This window comes from Parasteatoda tepidariorum, chromosome 2 (assembly GCF_043381705.1).
Source record: "Parasteatoda tepidariorum isolate YZ-2023 chromosome 2, CAS_Ptep_4.0, whole genome shotgun sequence".
In the NCBI taxonomy this organism is placed as follows: domain Eukaryota; kingdom Metazoa; phylum Arthropoda; class Arachnida; order Araneae; family Theridiidae; genus Parasteatoda; species Parasteatoda tepidariorum.
The window spans coordinates 35,417,348-35,437,630 of NC_092205.1; the positions used below are offsets into that span (position 1 = coordinate 35,417,348).

General features: G+C 30.9%; 1 protein-coding gene across 1 annotated transcript in view; it reads right to left on the minus strand.

Annotated features, from left to right (window-relative positions):
* Positions 1–20,283, minus strand: part of LOC107437090 (dynein axonemal heavy chain 5) — a 165,860-nt gene that overhangs the window by 75,881 nt on the left and 69,696 nt on the right. The window contains exons 25-37 of the mRNA XM_043043611.2: positions 19,625–19,767; positions 19,328–19,462; positions 18,426–18,548; positions 17,349–17,562; positions 16,011–16,120; positions 15,088–15,251; positions 12,329–12,451; positions 12,155–12,218; positions 9,451–9,573; positions 7,450–7,580; positions 5,777–5,930; positions 4,623–4,787; positions 1,054–1,280 (exon numbers count right to left, since the gene is read on the minus strand). Of these exons, the coding sequence (XP_042899545.2) occupies positions 1,054–1,280; positions 4,623–4,787; positions 5,777–5,930; positions 7,450–7,580; positions 9,451–9,573; positions 12,155–12,218; positions 12,329–12,451; positions 15,088–15,251; positions 16,011–16,120; positions 17,349–17,562; positions 18,426–18,548; positions 19,328–19,462; positions 19,625–19,767 (1,876 nt within the window). The remainder of the gene's footprint in view (positions 1–1,053; positions 1,281–4,622; positions 4,788–5,776; positions 5,931–7,449; positions 7,581–9,450; positions 9,574–12,154; positions 12,219–12,328; positions 12,452–15,087; positions 15,252–16,010; positions 16,121–17,348; positions 17,563–18,425; positions 18,549–19,327; positions 19,463–19,624; positions 19,768–20,283) is intronic.

A 20,283-nucleotide genomic window follows, 5' to 3' on the forward strand; every position in this document is an offset into this window, starting at 1 on the left:
GACTGAAATTCAATCTAGATTTGTGGGACCACTTAGATCGGTTTGTTCATGCCATGGATCAAACACGTAACCTAGCTCAGCTAGCCACGGCATTAAAGTTGGTATAGTTCAATATCTTAGTAAACACCTTCAAGAGCTTAATTGACAATCTCCCTGCACGTCTCGCCACGGTCAGCTCTGCGTAAGGTGGTTATTCTTTCTTTTGACAGGTGGTAACATGAATGTGACTGGATTGTGTTTGATTTATTTCAATTCAACAGTCAATTCCATCTGCTACAAATAGTCTGTATCTTTCATAGGTGTTCTTAATGAATCGCATGAATCTGACTCCGATATTTGAAATGAGCAGCGATACCTGATGCGTCACTGGTTTGCCTTCATTTTATGCAATTCGGAAAAATTACTGGCGTATATGCGCAAAATTTGTGGATGCGCCTGTCCAATATTTGTTGACCAATTTCATTTTGTCTGTCTTTAACTTCCAAACACTGATAGCGATGGAGGAAAACTTTAGCAAATGAATAATGATCATAAGCAAAAATTCCTTACATTGAAATATATAATCAAAGTTGTTGAGAATTTAAAAAAAAAGAATAAGCGTGCGCAAATTAGCAACGCAAGTCGGAAAACACAAATTAGTCGGAAAATGCAAATTAATGATATTTAAAGTAGAAAGTAATCATTATTGTACCAAAATTTTAGTCCATTAAATCAATCAATTCATTCATACAATCAATCAATCTTCAAACAATCAATTCATTCATAATTCTGAATAACACTCGCTCTTTTGAATAACACAAATCTTTACACCAGTCACATCGCAGTCCTGCAAAGAAACATTATTCGGAGGTTTTACGTAATTAACTCTCTGGTCGAGGACTTCTTGAAAACACTCTTGGATTAAGAAAAATAAATAAATAAATGAATCAAATAAATAAATAAAAATTAACGAGATAATTATATTGGATTAAATATTTTTGCACGTCCCATCACATATACTTTTTAAATATTATCGTAAGAAATTTTACAGCCAAAACATTATACTTCACTTACTTTTGATAGTATTCAGCACATTGTTCAGCTACTAGGTCGTGAATATCTCCCATGGTGCGAATGACTTCAGTTTTTACAGGAGCTTCACACTGAAGATCAAAGTCTCGAAGAAAATGCTTGGACACAGATATTAATGCTTCTTTGGGCCACGGTTGGAACCAGTCTACCGTACAACCCGTTACGATGCCTGGAAATCTTAGAGCGTGTGCACGCAATTTCTCACCAACCTGTGTTTAAAGTAAAAATAAAAAATGAATTGATACATTTGTAACTATCCCAGTTATGAAGCACATAAGAAAAACATAATTTTATTTCCAATAATTATCTGTATAAAAGGATACTAATGCCATCGCTTATATTTTATGAGTGAAACTTTCTTATGAGTAATGTATTTCTTTTTTCTTTTAGAGTAAGTAGATGTTAGAGGGACATAGAAGAGAATTGGCCAATTTAAAGATCTCCTATACTTCTTAACATATGCAGCAGATGCAGTTTCGCCTAAAGCAGTTTAACTTTTTTATCAATTCGAACAAAGAGTTGCTTTTTGTGATAGCAATAAGTATGTAAAATTGGACTTAGATATATTTTGGTGAATTACGTATTTTCTTGTTTTTTAGTGTGAAAGTTAAACTTTTCTCCCACTTGCAGGACATTTGAGGCTCTTAAGCTGTCCAATCTTTGTTCCAGTATAATGGCTGTCCAAATATAATTAGCGGAGTGACGCTATAAATTTGGCAGCTTTAGAAGAGATGACAACCACATAAAATCGAGGAGTGATAGCGCATAGACATATTAGGAATGGTGAGATGCTTAAAATTTTAAAAAATGATTTGAAAAAAATAAAATAAAATGTATTTTGGTAAATTTGTATTCACCATCAAGCTTAATATTTTCAAATGAATAAATCTAGTTCCGAAATCATTAAATCAAGCATCAATCTATCTTTAATGGTTTCCGTTTGGTTTGGTTTCGTTAGGTTTCTTAATTTTAAAATGAAAGCTAATAAAAAAGAAACCTCAACTTTTTCATTAAAATATTGAAAACACTTTTTTAAATTTTTTAAGTCCCATACAAACTCTGCATATTACATTTAGATCCTACAGACCTAACATATTATCCGTTTGAACCCTATAACCAACACGATAGATCTCTACATATTACTCAGTTCTACAGACTCAGAGCTTTAGCCATGAAGAAGCACGACCTAAAAATAGTCATATCACTAAATATACCAATACCACAACATAAAACTGATGGCTGGATAAGATTACTAAGGTGCATGTAGTAGCTCAAAGTATAGTAGTGCAAATTTCAAAATTTGTTGCCAAAATGTGATAAAGGTTTTCCAAAAATGATTAATTAATTCTATATTTTAGATTTTTTTAAAATTATATTCTTTATAGTTAATTGCATAAAATTTGCCATTTTCAATATTTTAACATTGCTTTCCCTTTACTGTATTGGATAGCCAATTCACTTGGACATTGAGTAAAGATGGCTACTTGTGAAGTTTTTTTTTCTTTCAAATTTTGTTTTTAATATTCCATTTCTTTTTGCTCAAAATATGTTGATTGCATGCAAGAGAATTATAAAAAAGCATAAATATTTCTTGTATTTCTATTTTTAATACTTTTATTTCGGCTGAGAAAAAAATATGCGAATGTATCGTAAATTTACCCTATCATATACTTTAACGAGTTTCTACGTAAATCCTATTTTTAACTCAGGAGTTCAAAGGAAAATGCTATTTTTAACCTTCAATCATCAACTTATGGGAACTGAACCCAGTGTAATCTGTATAAAAATCTGACAGATTTCATAACGAGGGAATCGTCTTATTTGATGTATCATTAGTGTAAATGATTTAGTGAAATTTGTCTTTGATCAATCAAATATGATCATATTACATATATGTCAAATGACGACAAAGCAGTCAACTGTTCTAAATTTATATAATTTTTTTTTATCCGTCTCACTCACTTTGTAGTAATTGTGAAGGGGGAGCAGGTTCAATATTTTTATAATACTATATATCACAGAATTACTAAAATGATTAACAAAAATAATTTCGATAGATTATATTATTTTAAATGAATGCAAAAGAAAATATCTCATTATGGTTTACTCATATTTCCATTCTATATATACAGATAAATTGCGATTTGCAATCTTTTGAGAAAGCGTATGTTTGTAAAAATTTGAACCTAATTTGAAACCTAAATTTTTGACCTAATTTTGAAATTTGAAACCTAAATTTTTATTTTTCTGAACCTCAAAATTATACTTTTTTTTTATTTTAATAAGAAATATAATATTTATAATTTTAAAAAAAATGTATAAAAAGTTATATACTTTTATACACTTGATTAAATTTTTAATGCAAAATAAACATTAAAGAGTTTACTGCATCTAATAAAAGTGAAAAAAATTATAAGAATTTCTCTTTCTCTAGCTCACTACCTACTTATGTAAGAAAAAATAGTTTATTTAGACATATCACCATTTTTCCAAATGTTTGATAAATATAGAAAACTTATTTCTGTTTTAGCTGCAGTTAACCTAAACGTATTATTGAAATCAAATTGTTGGATTTGTCAAAACAATCATACCGAACCTGGGCGGTATGAATGTTTTGACAAATTCTGTTAAAACAATCAGTCTTTAGCCACAGTCTCTGACCACATTTAGAAATTTTGTTATTTATACGTCAGTTTAAAAATGAAACCTTCGACATTTTATGCTAGATATTTTAAAAATTATTTTTTAACTTCCATTGGTTTTTGAAAGATACAATCGAAGAGACAAATGTCTTGAAGTTGAGGTTCCATAGAAGTTTCCTCCGTTGCTTTATGTTTCCTTCAATCTCTTTTGTATTTCCTCTTTACTCTAATGTTTTCAAGATTACCATATGATTTTAAAATAATTTTTTTGGGCACCCTGACAAACTCCTAAACGAAGATATCCTTATTAAGAGGCATTTCTGTTATATTAAAAAAAAAAAAAACTTTTAGCAATAGATCTTGAGCGTAAAATAGAGCAATAGAATCCTGCTTAAGTATTTAACTGCTCCTGCTACTAATTTTAGTGTTATCTTTTCTCGTTTTTATTTGCTCTTTGGTGTATTTTGTCATTTTCTCTATTTATAAATTATTAAAAATTAAACTTTTTGAAGCCCTCAGTGATTCCCGAATGTAGCAATAGAGAAAACACTTGTCTCCTAATTGAGATCGAGAGCCAAGACAATTTTGCCATTTTTCGAAAAAAGTTACCTTTAACTTTTAAAAGTTCCTGAACAAAACAATGGAAGAGAAATTATTACCAAATTAAGTTTTTAACTGATCTTTCAATTGATTTTAACATATTCTCCTTGCAGTTTTTCATTAAACGATTTGAAAATACAAATTTTGGTGCCCTGACTAATTTCTGAGCGAACCTATTGATGAGACATTTGTCTCGAAATTAAAAAGACAAAATTTTTGGTCAAACACTTGACAAGGTGCCAAAAATTCTATTTTAATCATATGGTAAAGTCTTATTGAATCTAAAATGTTGATTACATGAATACTTACAGGTGAGAAACAGAGTACTACATGCAAATTCTTCCGAGTTCTGTAAAGAAAATAATCCATGACATTCTCCGGAGTAGGTGGACATCGCGGTCTCTCTCTTTTCATGATAGGAGTTAATTCTCCAATAATATCAGCTTTCTCATCTCGGTTAAACAAGTTGGACACCTAAATTCATAATAAAATCTTAAACTTAATAGGAACACCAATAATTTCAGCTTTCTCATCTCGGTTAAACAAGTTGGACACCTAAGTTCATAATAAAATCTTAAACCTAATAGGAACACCTTTTAATAGACGCGAATACCTAATGCAGATCAATGTTCAATGTATGACCTTGTCTAGATAAAGTGGGTAAATGAAATATATAATACGATATTTCCGAGTTTTTTCCATTCATTAGGAAATCAGGTGTCATTAGCGTGGATTGAATGACTTGGATACCGTACGAATGCTGGTAAGTTTCTAGAAGAAGAAGGTTCTCGAAGAAAAAGGCTTTTCTAGAAGAAGAATTTGTTCTATTACTTGGATTTCTTTCATGTTCTGAGGTAAGTCAAAAATTATAAGGATCACAATCACCTTAAATTTATACCTTGGTCAAAATACTTGGGCTCGAATTTAAAATTAACGTACAAAAAAATTTTAAATTATTTTTTTTTAACTCAATGTTTATCCAAATATCTATATTTATGTCTGTTTATTGTGACACATTAAATAAATCATTACACTTCAATTAGCGATTAGGATTATCATGGGAAGATCACCTAGTTAATGAATAAACTAACATTGCTCTGATAAATCTGCCGATTAATTGATTTTCTCACTTGTGTTTTATTGCATTTATTACTATAACTTGCTTGCCTTTCAGATTAAATAAATGTATGAATATTCCTTTCCAAAAGTTGCCATAGAGCGTTTTGAAAAGGCACATAATAAAAGATATTAATTAATAAAAGCTAGAGCATACATTAATTATTTTATTTTTAAATTTTATACTTCTCAAGAATATGTAAAAAAAAAAATAATTATTACTTTGAACTGATTTTCAAAAAATATTGATTCGAACTGAGCGTTAATTTATTTATTCCAATATAAAGTATTTTATGCAATTAATTTATACAATACAAGGAAAAAAATAAGGTAATTAAATTTCTTACCACTCCACAAGTTAATACGTTGTTCAAATATTCTAGAAAACACTCATCTTTTAATGCTTGGTCAGTAAATATAAAAGTAGTGCCTTTATCGTGAACTCCCGTAGCTCTATAAAGGAGTTTTAAATCTTCTAAGAAATTCGACGCACCGTAGCTCCTGCAGAAAAACAAAGTTTATATTGAAACAAAATAAAACTGTTAAAAACTCTCGAAAACTTTCAAAAATTCTTGCATTCATAATAAGAAGAATTTTTCAGATTTTTAAAATTATCTTCCAAATTATTGGTCTGACTTAAATTGAAGTTGGCTTGAGCATGGGTTGGTATCATATAGAAAAAGCACAGCTGTTTTGTAATTGTTATAAACTCGCATGATCCTAAACTTATTAAAGTCGGAAGGTAGGAAACAATGGTTAAAGATGGAACAACAAATTCGATGGTCAAATAAAAAATTGGTTTTATATGAGACTTGGTTTCTTCTTATGGATAAAAAAATCTCAAATTTTAATTTCACGTAGGAAATAACACGGAAGTATGAAAATGGCAAGAATTGGCCAACATCGCTATTTGCAGACTCTGGATAGCAATAGGGGAGATGTGATGAGTTACAACTGATCTACGCAGAGTATCTCAGACATGCTTTGCAGAGTATATATTATCTCCTATGTGCATTTCTGTAATAGAAACCATAATCCGATTAACATATTTTTTTATTCAATTCTAAGACCACTGTTTCAAACCTTGTGACTATATCGTGAGCTGCGTACGATCATGCTCTTTTAACATAACTAATTTTGAACACAATACAAAAGACTCCTGAATCGATATTTACTTTCATGCAGAACTTTTTGATTAAACCAATGCGCATTTGAGTTACAGGGAGAGGAAAACCACGAGATAATCACACGGTCAGCCCGATGGCAAGGAGATTCTAACCCTTGATTCTAACCACTGAGGATAAATTGAATTGTGTTTGAAACTTTCGGTTCTATTCAAACTAAAACAACTATGATGCAATAGCGCACAAAAAGATGTAGCCCCGCCTTGGTTTTTAATACAAAAACACATATGATTTCGGTAGGAATCTAAGACTTTTATGTACTTAAACATTCAATCAACAGTTTTATTTCAAGTATTATCGTTTCTAAATAATACTTTGAACACTGTAAAAATATGTAAATAGGTGACAAGTGGATGAAGAAGAATAACTGGATTTGTATATTCATCTAATAATATACAGCCTTCCCTAGTTGTTAAAATTGTGTACTTGAAGTTTTTTGACAGTTTCACTCACGTGCTTGTTCGAATTAATTAACTTAAATTTTTAAGGGAATTTTATTCTGTGGTGCTTCTGTGGTGAGGTGTTTTAAAGAGAAAATAAATTTTCTCTAAGTATAATAAATTCACCTGTTTCTATATCTATGTTATTTACGAATATAACTATAGTATAAGTGACTGATTTAGAAATAAGCAGTATATAATTCTTATAAAACATTTGAAACTGCTTTATTTGGATTTCTATAATGCGTACAAATGAAGCTGGCCCTCAATAATATTAATTAAAATTTGATAACTTCTCGTCTAGTTTATTTCCAAACTTGGACTTCTTTCCCACCCAATTTCCGATTTTGTGTAATGAAAATTTTGCAATTGATTCGAAACTTTAAAGAGAATTACCTGGTCAAACTAATTTGTTGAGTATTGTAGTGAGCAATGAAAGCTGCTAGTTTCGTTAAAGACTGTTTTCCAGATCCTCCCACGCCGACGAGAAGAGCGTGACCCCCTGGAGCTCGAATTATCCTGGATATCTAAATTAATTAAAGTTCAATCAATTGTTGAGGACATTGATAGAGGTTAATGTGATTCGTCTTTAACAAAGTATTGTAGCAGGTAAGGAGAATTTAAGTGACATTTAATTAATTAATGTGTGTTTAGAGATTTCTAATGAATTGGGTATTTTTTTTAAAAATTTATTAATAAAAAAAGATTTAAAGAACAATGTTTTTTTTTTCCTTTTTCAGTTTGAACTTTTTATGCGATTATTTGTTAAAGGTAATTTTTTAATTTTATCCTTAAATTTAAGGAAAGTTCCTAAAAATTGAAAATCTTTTTGGGTGAATGTGCTAAGTGACATTTGAGTAAAAAATGAAGAGTTTTTAGCAATTGAAAAGCTTATTGGAAGAAGGTACTAAGTGACATTCAAAAGAAAGACGAATTGTTCTTAACAATTGAAGAACTTTTTTGTTTAAAAAAATATAAGTGGCATTTGAGTGAAAAAAGAAATGCATTTAACATTTGAGGAATTCATTGTTCAAAGAATATAAATGACATTTGAGTGAAAAAAGAAATGTTCTTAACAATTGAAAAGTTTATTGGGAAATGTTACTAAGTAACTTTTGAGAGAAAATGGAAAAGTTCCTAACAATTGGAAAGCTTATTTAAAGAATTTACATTTGAGTGAGAAATGAAACGTTCTTAACAATATATGATTTTGAGTGAAAATCGAAATATTTTTATGAATCGGAGAGCTTATTGGAAGCAGGTTTTAAGTGACTTTTGAATAAAAAGAGAAAATTTAAGGGACATTTAAGTGAAAGTGTTAATTTAGCTATAAAGTAAATTATTATTGCTCGAAAATATAGATAATTAACAATTCACTTTTAAATTTATTTTACTATATCTAGGAATTTATTTCTGAAACCAAGAAAATTCAGGTTCCGAGATTTTTCCTTGTATGTGCGCATGACCAAACTCACACCATTTTTGACCAAAATTGCCTCTGATAAACTTCATTTAAAACATTGCCCGAGTTTTTTTTAACGTTGCGAACAGTAAAAGACATAAGCCACAAGAAATAAATCTTCAAAGCAGTGGATGCAATATTTTTTTCCGATCCTGGTTTCACCTTCTTAAAAATACCCAAAATATCCTAATTTTTTTTTCTTCGTAAAATATTAATTTGATTTTTACTTTGAGCCACTTAAAAGTTTGTTTACGGTAAAATATTGCTTACTAAACGAATACATTACTGTCTTAGATATTGTCCCGAGTAAAAAATGGTGACTGATGCACGTTAAATCTGTACCTCTGGGGTACGAAATCGCTGATCGATCATGCTCTGATTCAGGTCAAAACTACGATCTGTGGATGGATGGTTTATGAATGTGTCCTCCAGGTTAGACGCTATTTTTATAATTTGTTCCAAAATATTATAGGCTTGCAAATTAGAAATAATTTTTTTTATTATTTTTTTTTTGTAAATTATGACACAATTTGCACTTCTATTAGTACACTTCCAATACAAAATGAGCTCCTAATTATTATCGGTGAAGAAAAAAATCTATAATAAAAGTTTATAATACCTTTCACTCACAGAAAAATTGATCCAACATTGAGCTACCATATTACAGTGCAAATTTGCTGCAATCTTGATAAGGTTTTGAATTGTATTATGCTTTTAAGTTGAGCCATAATATCAAAAAGTCAAGTTTGAGAAGGATTAATTTTCACAATAATATGATTGAACTTGGAACCACAATAAGGTTGTGGCACATACGTACTGCTATATGATGGTTCAACGCGCTTGTACTAGAAGATGATGGAAGTAAAAAAAAATGAAACATGGCATTTGAATTTGAATTTCTCCTCCAATAATAGAACAAAGTAGAAAATAAATACCCTTGTTAAATGGGAAACGGCGTCTTTAAAGAAAACTATATCCATATGAGCCGTTCTGGCTACTTCGTTGTATAAACTTAGGAGGAAGGTCAATCTGTCTTGAAGAACGTCCAATGATCGCACCTACATAATTGCAGAAATCACAATTTACTTAAAATGTATACTTTTTCCGGCAAAGTAAGTTTTTTTAAAATAAAAATTAATATTAAAATTAATTTTATTGATTGCTCGAATTTTTATTTACCAGAAATTGTTATTTTGCCCATGGTTCATTACGATGGGAAACAATTTTTCTATTCTTTTTTTTACTATTGCATGAGATCTTTTAACAAAAATCTTAGGCACTTTCGTATCTCTGATTTCAAATCTGAAAATCTGTTTCTCTCTCCAAGCTACAGTTTTTTAAACGACATTTTTAGTCCTTTTCTTGTCGAAATGAACAAGTATGAAATTGTAAATATGTTGATGTGCCCTAATCTACGAGTATGAAAATGTTATAAATAACAAGGGGTTGCATAAATGTTGATATAAGGATTAAAAGTGCACAGGAACCCATGCTCGAAATTCCATATTACACAGCTTCCCGATAATAAACTGTTTATTCCTGTGCTTCTGAACAGATCATATTAGAGAAGCATCCCTAGCCACGTGCAATGACATTTCTATGCAGTTTCAGCCTTGATGATGTGCCCTAGAAGTTTGTCGTAACATTTGTGCAACCCCCTTGTTATATATAACATTTTTAAACCCGAACATATCGGCAAAAAATGGATGAAAAATATTGCATTTTGAAAAAAAAATCTATTGCTTTAGGTATTTGAAGAACTGTATTTGAAAATCCCACATCCGAACCACCACGAGATCAAATATTTGCATAAATGCAATATAAAGTTTATTACCCAGTGTTTATGGAAATATGTTTACAGTTTTAGCTTTGTTTGCACTGCAATTACATGCTTTATTAAATTTTACACTTGTGTGTATTATGAATTTAAAAAGAAACAATTAAAAAGTATGACTTATAATTTAAAAGTGGCATGCATTAAATTTATTTTCCAAATTCATATTCAAATGTTCTATTTCCATTTTCAAACCACTATGATCTTCTGCTGGTTTGCGTTGCAGTATAAACTATAATTTTTGACGTTATTTCTAGGATCCTGGTAATTTAAAAAAAAATTAAAAATCGAAATTCTTCAAAAAATTTCTCGCATCTTTTTTATTCAAAAGCGAGAAAAAAGATATCGTAGAAGGTTTCTATCATTGGATTACCTTTTTTACAGTTGTAAAAAATGTTCCTTAAATATTTGGAAAAATAAGTGCAATCGGCCCATTAAAGGAAACTAATGACTTTTAGAAGGCCAGAGAGTTTCCATGAATAAGAATATTTTTTTAAATAAAGAATCACCTTAATACAAGTCAATAAAATGTTTACTAGTATTATGAGCCTGTGTGGCTTAGGAGTGCAGGCATAATTATTCCAATTTTTTGATCGACTTCTAAAACTTCGAGATTTTTATTTGAATATATTGATCATTGACGAATAAATTCGACTAATTCAGTTTTAATGATCATTTCGATGCTAAACCAAATAGAATTGTTTTTTTATACAACTCTAAAAATGTTGGCTTGAATAATGTTTCCATGGTTCAGTTACAAATACATTCGAAGGAAATGGGACTAGCTCATCGAAATCAGTATGTAAATATGTATCCTGTAATCTGCATGTAATATGTATCCTGTTGTAAAAAAAAGTATACAATCATTAAAAATATTGCTAAATAATGCCGATTGGATACAGTTTTAAATGTTATCATAAAAAATTAAAACATTATTAACGTCTCACTGATATCTATGAAGCCCTTGAAAATTAGACGTAAAGTTCAAAACTTAGAAGAAGAGTACACTTTTTTGTTCAGGAAATTCGTTTCAATGTGAATTAACTTACGCTCAAGATGGTAATTTACGAAGTTCATATACTAAAAAATCAACAAGAAGAACCTGCTGTCAATTACTAACGGTAATAGAGAAGGTCCAATCGATAATGATCTAAACTATTTTTTAATAAAAAAGTACACCACATAGGGGTCTTCCGAATGTTAAATTATAAAATATAGAATGCAGGTGCAGTTGTTTTGAATTTATTAAGTTTACTTTTAATCAATTACAAGTTATTTGAATAAAACTAAACAATGTGAAAAAGTACAAAGGTAAAAGACTACATATAAAGTCATATATCATAGTTCTAGTTCTCTAACTGTTTGATAGTGGTCTATAACCGCTCAGAACACAGGATGAAAATGACAAGCACTAAGAACCACAAAGGTGTTGATCAAAAAGTTATGGTGAATTAGCTTGAACAGGATTCATAAACAAAATAAGAGAAAAGGAACATATATATATTATGTTTTTATCCTCTTCCTTCTTCGAGTTTTAACTTGTTTTCTGCATACCATTGTTTCTCACTTTAATTCTGTGTTTCGACCCTGAAGAACCTTATAGACTACTATCCAAACATTATCGAACCAAAATTATAACATGTCTGTTTATGCTGCATTATTTGTGCTGCTTAAAAGTTGTTTGATTTAATTCCCATATATCACAAAGTCAACCATTTCTTCACTTGGATCATTTATTTAATATTTTATCTACCAATTTATTAAAGTGGAATTAGTCAGTAAAGTAGTTGCAATAAATCGCTTACAGGTTCATAAATTTTAGGCATTTCTACTTCTGCTTCATCCTCTCCTGTAACTTCTGGAGTATCTCTTATGAGTGCATGTAAAGTAACGGTTTAACATAAATATCTTCACAAATCTCGTATTTATAAATTAAGATAGTACTTTTACAAAAGTAAATCTATAAGTTTTGCTTTTACCTGAGAAAATCCACAAAAAAGCAAATATCTTCTTTGGAATAAGAAATACTCTCGCCAAGTTCATCTGATAACAGTTGGGCTAATGTGTCTTCAAACCAATCGTAATCTTGCTGTTGTATAAATCTATATTATTAATTGAGAGTTAATATTTGAGTTTAATATGGGAATTTCTTTATTATAAAGTTTCTCCAAAATTGCACAAAATGTAAAGCAAAACATAGCAAAGAAGTCACAATTTAGATTTATATACTTAGTTGCCAAGTTGTACATAAAAATAAAGCAATTATAAATTAATTAATTAAACTTCACAATGTATTAGAAGTGATTATGCGTAATTATAATAATTTTAATCATATGTTAAATGTAATATAGTAATTAGTTTTAGTAGTTAGGTGATTGGATTACTTTCCTTATTTGTTATGGAATCAAAAGATATACAGTCCCTGGGCAAATTATTAAACGCACTATAAGATTCTATGTAAAATCTAATTTCTCAAGTGATACTAGACAGCTTTATTGTCTTTACGAGAAACCGGTTTGCATTTGTTTACGTTCGCGTATTAATTGGTCAACATTGTAATGCAATACGTTAAAAATAAATACAAATAAGAAGTATATAAAAAATCTCCTGAATAAAAACCCAATACATATATNAAAATTAAAATTTAAATTTAGCAATCTCAAAGATAAAGACAATTTGAATAGTTGATTGCTAATCGAAGAATTTCATTCACGAGCAAAAAAATACATAAGTTTAGAAATAGTTTTTGTGTGACTTTATACTTACGCCTATCCCAAAATTTGACTGGGATCTGGGAGAGAAATCAGTTATTCATACATATTTTTAATAAATAATGAATATATATTTTTTAAGCAGCTTTTCTTTTTTAGTTCAGTTTTTTGCATAAACGAATTACATTGTAAATAAATGAGTTTCATGTTTTTAACTTGTTTTGATATTTTGTCCCGGATCTTATTGTATTTACAGCTTTCCGTGATTATAATTTATTATTTTGATCGAGTTTTTACCATTCCGAAAAGCTAATTTTTTTTCTATTATTGAGTTATTTAAATATCCAAAGTCTATTCTTAAGTTTATGTATTACAATTGTATGTAACTTCACACCTCAATCCAATCAATAATCCAATGTGTAAGTAAAAAGTACACTTGGAGTCTATCATATTTGAATGAGAGGTAGGTTGAATGTTTATATAAGTTTAGTCATCTACCTTGTCGTCTAATCCCCGTACCATATTCGTCGCTTTGTAATTTTACTTTACTTTATCACCAAGCTAATATGATGCAATGGATTTTTCTCCTCACTCCCCGCATGCTAGGAATTTTAAAATAAACTAAGATTGCAATGGAAACTCACCAGTTAGCTGTAGAAATAAACTTATTCTCATATACAACAATAATCGGTAATGTCCATGACAGTTAGGTGAAACAGCAGGGGAACTCATAAACATCGTCAGTGATTTTAATTATTTTCTTTAAAAAAATTTTGTTCTTTTAAGCGTAAAAGGTAATAAAATATCAGTTTCATTTCCAATCCTGCATATTTCCAGACAGCATCCTTCTACCAAAAGCCATCAAGCTTAGAGATAGCGGGTTCGATTCCTTTCGTAAATCTAAATGTAACTTACATTTTTCTTTGTTACGCCCTTTGTCCCGCAGTGGACTGATCATTAAGACACGGTTCCCAGCAGATCACCGAAGTCAAGCATCACTGGCTACGGTCAGTGTGCGGGTGGGTGACCACTTGGATCAGCCTGCGTAGGGACCGAGGGTGTGCGGTATGGGTCCTCGTTAATCTGTTCTACCGTAAAGTGCTCGACTTCGCGTGCAGGTCGTCGGGCTACCGAAGCGGGGGTGCCATCCCCTCTGCAGAGGATCAAAATTGCGATGGCATGTCTTCGGATCATCCTCAGGGATGTTTCCCAGACCGTCGCCAATAGCCCATTGTGCAGCTCTAGTGCGACGTAAATGAACAACAACAACAATCATCCTGCGATTAAGATAAGGTATTACATTTGCATGAACCCTTTGCACTTATGCTAATAAAACCTTGTCAAATTAAGGGACAAATAGCACAAAATAGAGAAGCGGCTACACAAAGACAGAGCTATATGATTATGTCGGAATACGTACCCGCTACCTATACGCTTTTGAATATTTAGCGGGAGAACAATACCTCTCAGACACATAGGCAGCCAGGAGCTTTTTGAATAAACAAACTACATTCATTAGTTTTATGTGTTTACTTAACTAAAATTTTCATAGATTTATTGTAGTTTTCTAGCCCACTGAACAGTTTTTTTTTTTTTTGCTGGTAATAGGTTAAAATATTAATAAAATGTGTTAGCAACGGTTTGTGTTTGGCGACTTAAGCGAAAAGCATTTGCAATGCTAAGACACTGGTCGACAGTAACAAAATCAATACAAATTCAAAATAAATATTTGTTTAAGTTATTAACGCATGCGCAATGAGAGATAATGTCTGCGTTGGACCGACTGCTCACGCTGAGCTAACAAAAAAGTATTTTTTTGGCGTCAGTTCTACGTCAACTTTCCGCTGACGCCCAGATAAGGCGCTTGTCCTAAGAAACCAGACCTTAAGGCGCTTGTCCTAAGAAACCAGACCTTTACAGTGAATCTAATAATTTGGCCAGGGACAATGAGAATGGTGTTTTGAAAACATTCCATACACAGAAGATCTCGCAAAATTATTTAAGATAATATAAAGACTGCTTGTTACCTGTCAGCTATGACACGACAACATTCATGCTTCCACAAAGAAAGAAGCGTTTCTTTATCACCCAAAACAGACGGTAAGGCGGACGTCATTCCTTGCCATATTCGTGATAGCTCCCTTAGATTGAAAACGTAGTGGAATTTAGTTGGAGTTGGTAGCATGGTAGCCTGAAAAATAAATTGTGACACGTGAAACTGGAATTGCGGTATCTAACTTAGAGAGTTAGACATATAACTGACGTTCTGTGAGATTGGATCAGAGCCAAAACTTTTAGAAAAGAAACAAAACTAAAATTCCCTTATAAACTTAAAATCGACAAGGTATCTTCAACCGGCGAACTCTCAAGACTATGGTTAAGCGTTCTTCTTTCTTGCTTCGCTTAAAATTGTATCCAAATGCTTTTATACGCAAAATTAGAGTTCAGCAACCATATGTTTTTTGCCTTTTAAAAGTATATCTTTTAAATATTTGTCTTTTAACATCTATGGCAGCTATAAATGGCACCTTTATACAGTTATTTATGCTATATTTTATATGTCAAACAGAGTTATCTTTTTTTAATAAAACGTTAGTTTTCTTGCTAAGAAACTATTACTATTAGAAGTGACTTATACGTGCATATGGCTCATATTTCTAATGGCTCATACTTCTAATGGCTCATACGTACTTGTTACCACTTTCAATTTTAAAAAAAAGCCTTTGTCTTAATTTTTGTAGTACATTTCAAATCCCTGCTTGCTACTTTCGTCGAAGTTGATTCTACAGCCTTGTCTTCCTATTCGCACGGAAACAAGTACCTCTTTCTCATTAGAAGTTTAGAGACACACACTAAATTCTCCATGTGATCTTCATCTTATTAATATTCACGGGCTAAGAAGTTGAACTTATATAATTCATCGAATATTTGAATACGTATTTTTTCTTACCTTTGTTGCTTGCCAAAGTTTTCGAGTCACCGGCACTAGTTTTTCAGTCAAGCTAAGAATCTCATCAGAGAAACCTTGCTCGAGAGAGAAAGCACCTTTAACGATACAACCTAAAATAAAATAAAATTAAATTTAAAAACAAAAACTCCTAGAAGCAAACATCTTACTTTTCATAAAATATTTTATGTCTGGGAAATTTGTTTTTATTTATCATCAACCATGAAAAAACAATTCAATAAACCTACCATTACTTAGAAATTTTGAAGCTTGGAAATAAATTAGATAATTGTGTAATTGACAAATTTACCGATAAGGAGAACGTTTCACGTTCTTTTCGATCTAAAAAAGGAAATTTAATTTCGTGATTTGTTTACTAGTGCATCGTATCTACTATTACACAAGCGAAAAAACTTTTCCAATGCCCAGAAATAGACTGAAAAACAGTTCATAATTGGAAAGCATCCCCAGCGACGTATGATGGCATTTCTGAGAATGGGTTCTTATGCCATTTTTATCCTGATGTTATGCTCTAACTCCCCTAATAGTTTGCCGCCATATTTATAGGACCCTCTTTTATATAACGTCTTCAAACTTGTACAGTTCGACAAAAAATTGACCACAAATGTGATTTTTAAAGGAAAAGAACTGTAACTAAGAGAGAGAAACCAATTGCATATTAGAAATAAGCGATACGAAAGTATCTAAGATCTGTTAAAAAATCTTATACAACAACGAAAAAACAAATTTGCCTGCATCTATTATTATCTATTATTATTCCCAAACATATGATTTTTGTGTACCCTTTCTAAATTTTTCGTAATGCTGCGTACCACCAATAAAAAAAATGAATGTATTTTTTACTATAAGAAATTGCACGAAAGTTCAAAATCATAACTGGCTGTTGACGCCTCTAATTATAAACTGTTAACTCTGCAAAAAATAGCCAATAGAAAAATACGAAATCGTAAATTTTTATGGCTAATTTTTTTTAAATAAAATTTTTTGAAATTTTCGTTTGTTGTGATATATTTCGCTTAAGAACTCGTACCCCGTCTAAACTGTTCCCGCACGCCAGGGGGTATGCGTACCACACTTTGAGAAACACTGATCTAAGTCAAGGTAACAAATAATAAAGGCCACAAACTTTTGTGTTTATATTATAGAACAGAATTATAGAAGTACGTGATTAGGTTTTACTTAAAACGCATAGTGGAGAACGCAATTTAATATTTATATTAAGTTCATTTAAAAACAGATTGAATGACTAATCTTGTCAACGAAGGAGAAATGCGACTGGAAATTCAGCAGAATCTCATTGAAAAAATAGCTTGAACTTACCGAATATTTTGTCAATAGAGGAATCTGTAGGAAGAGTACAATTGAAAATGGCGAAGTGCCGTTTCAATCTTTCAGGTATCTCATTCCTTCCACCCCCGGGCTGACACATAGCGGCCAAATAATGAAGATCCGCTAACTTTAAAAATTCTCCTGGACGTTCTAAGCAGTAGAATCCAGTCATTTCTATTGTCTGCCGTACAATTTCATTGGTAACCTGAGGGAGGAAGTAAAAATAGTTTTAAATATTCAAAGGTTTTTTGTGTTGAAGGTTATATCAAAATACATAGAATGTCAAATAAATGTACATTACACCATGAATAGCATTCGACCTAATGAATAGACTTATATTCATTGTAATTGGAAGGATACTCAAAGAGATGCTATTTAAATATCAATATACTAAACGAGTATTTTCTATCTATATAAGTAAAGAATACTTTTATATCAATCAAAAAAAAATCTAAAGTTCTGAGATTCAACAGTTCCTTTACGTGACCGTTGAGGAGAGGCAACGCTTTTTATTCCTTCATTCGTTGTTTAAAAAATAAGAGAGAAAAACTTTTTTATGGGAATAAAATCCCAATTCTTACGAATAATTATATTATTAACTAAATCAAAATGAAATTTTTATTATTCATTCCTCATATAATTCTTAAATAGTTCTTAGAATATATTATCCTTGATATTAGAAGGATTTGATAAAAGTCTTTGATCAAAGCCAAAAAAAAAAATTTGTTTGTAATTTTGAAATTTTTTAGAGTAATTTAAAATATCTTTAGCCAGAAAAGCATTCAAATTATTTATTGCAATTATTTAAATCAATCGTCATAAATATAATGTATTTTCGTTATAATGTATAGTATTCGTATGTTATAATGTATGCTCGTTCGTAAGTATTCGGTTTAAATAATTTGCTTCGATAAGTTTCGAGTCAAAACTTTTTCAAATGCATGACAGATTTTGATATCCCTAAGTCCATGATGCAACAAATATACTCTAAATCCCATAGAATTGTTTTACGTCCGAACTTTTTAATAAATGAATAATTAATAAAAGAAGTTCAATGCATAGTTTTACCTGATCACCCCAGGTATTGATTAGAGGCATGTTTATGTCATCAACTATGATTGTTAACTTTTTTCCAGCTGCAGGTCCATAGATGTTTCCAGCTCGTTTTTCAATGTAGCTCTCAATTGCTTTCTGAAATTAATAACCATAATTATGGCATCAACAATACTCTTCCAAACTTAAAAGGTTTTCTAGGATTAAGATACCGAAATCACATGCGCTTTTATAAACTTAATATGACAAAGAAACAAAGAAAAAATGAATTTAGGTTGTTGCCCGGTGTTCACCAAATAAGCTAGCCATCCCCAAGCATCTTATTTTCGAAGCATTTATTGTTTAACGGTCGTGGTAAGAATTTTTATTACAGTCAGACAACGTGGACAGCTCCTGAACTGGTACCTCTCTTTTCAAGCTGACAGCAACCACAGATTTGCCATGCATCGTAATGCGTATGCACGACGGTAGTGTTACTAACTGTCAGGATTCTATGTTCACTAAGAAAAATTTCATGATGGGGCTACAGCACAAAAAAATTTTGAGTTCAGGAAAAGTTCACTAACACTTTGAATTTGTTTTTAATATTGGCTCATTTTAATATCTAATGACTACTACTAGAACAATAACTTAATGGTGAATTTAAAATCGTTGTTTGGTCCAAACCAAATATAATTTAACTGGACAACTTTATTATATTTTGTCTAACAAATTATATTTTATTTTCAAAAACATATTTTAAAATTTTGTACAAAGAATAGTACTTATAACTTAATATTAGATTCTACAAAATTTGGATCTAGTTGGTTAAAAATAATTGCGTTAGACACCCATTTTTTGGGAAAATTAGAAAAAAAAACTAACATGACCATCAGTATTATAATTTTTTTAATTTCTGATAAATACAAAATTATTACCTGAAAGTGTAATGGTGTTGTTGCAGATGAAAAATTTACACTTTTGCTTACATGAATTTCAGGATTAAACTTTGATGTATAGGCTTTCAAAATCACAGTCTTTGCTGTGCCTGGCTCCCCCAGTAACAAAACAGGCTGTAGTATATAACAAAAACAACAATTAGATAAATAATTTGTCAATAAAGCACTGTGAGGTGATAATAATTGTTTCAGTAATAATTTAAATGAAATTAATTAAAAGATTTTGAAATATGTATAAAATTTATTTAAAAAGTAAAAGTTTTACTCCATTCTTACATCTCCTTGCTTAGCAATGGTGTTGATAAGGAAATCTGTTCTAACATTATCTATGTTTGGTATAAGAATAGATATATACTCCGCACTATTAGAGGGTTTATAGACATAATCTGGGACATAGGACTTCCAATGCTTCCATTCCCCTGAAAATAAAATATATACTGGATAGGTGAAGCAAATTAGAGAGCCATGCAAAACATTAATACCATTTATGTTCATACATATTAATTTCAGTTTATTTTATAACAAGCCTTGAACAGCCGACCTAATTCTGCGTTAACAGTTATCAATGTTAAACTACATAGTCCTGAATTTCGAACATTATTCAGGAAATAAGGGAGCTTTTGAATCAAGCATAGGGACAAACTTGCCTTTGTGGAGGACTTTTTGATGGAACTAACCAGTATTTGCGTTACATGAAGGAGAAAATCAAAACACCTTCCACGGTTAACCGGATGGCAAGGGAATTCTAACCTATGATCCGCCTACCACTGAGGATATTTTACAACAACACTGTGGTACTTGTGAGCCGAGAGCAGAATTCATTTCTGGGTGACCTCATTAGGAGGTGAACGCTCTATCCTCTGAGCCAACGCGGCTCTCTTTTCTCTCTCTCTCTCTCTCTCTCTCTCTCTCTCTCTTTTTCTTTCCAACTTGGT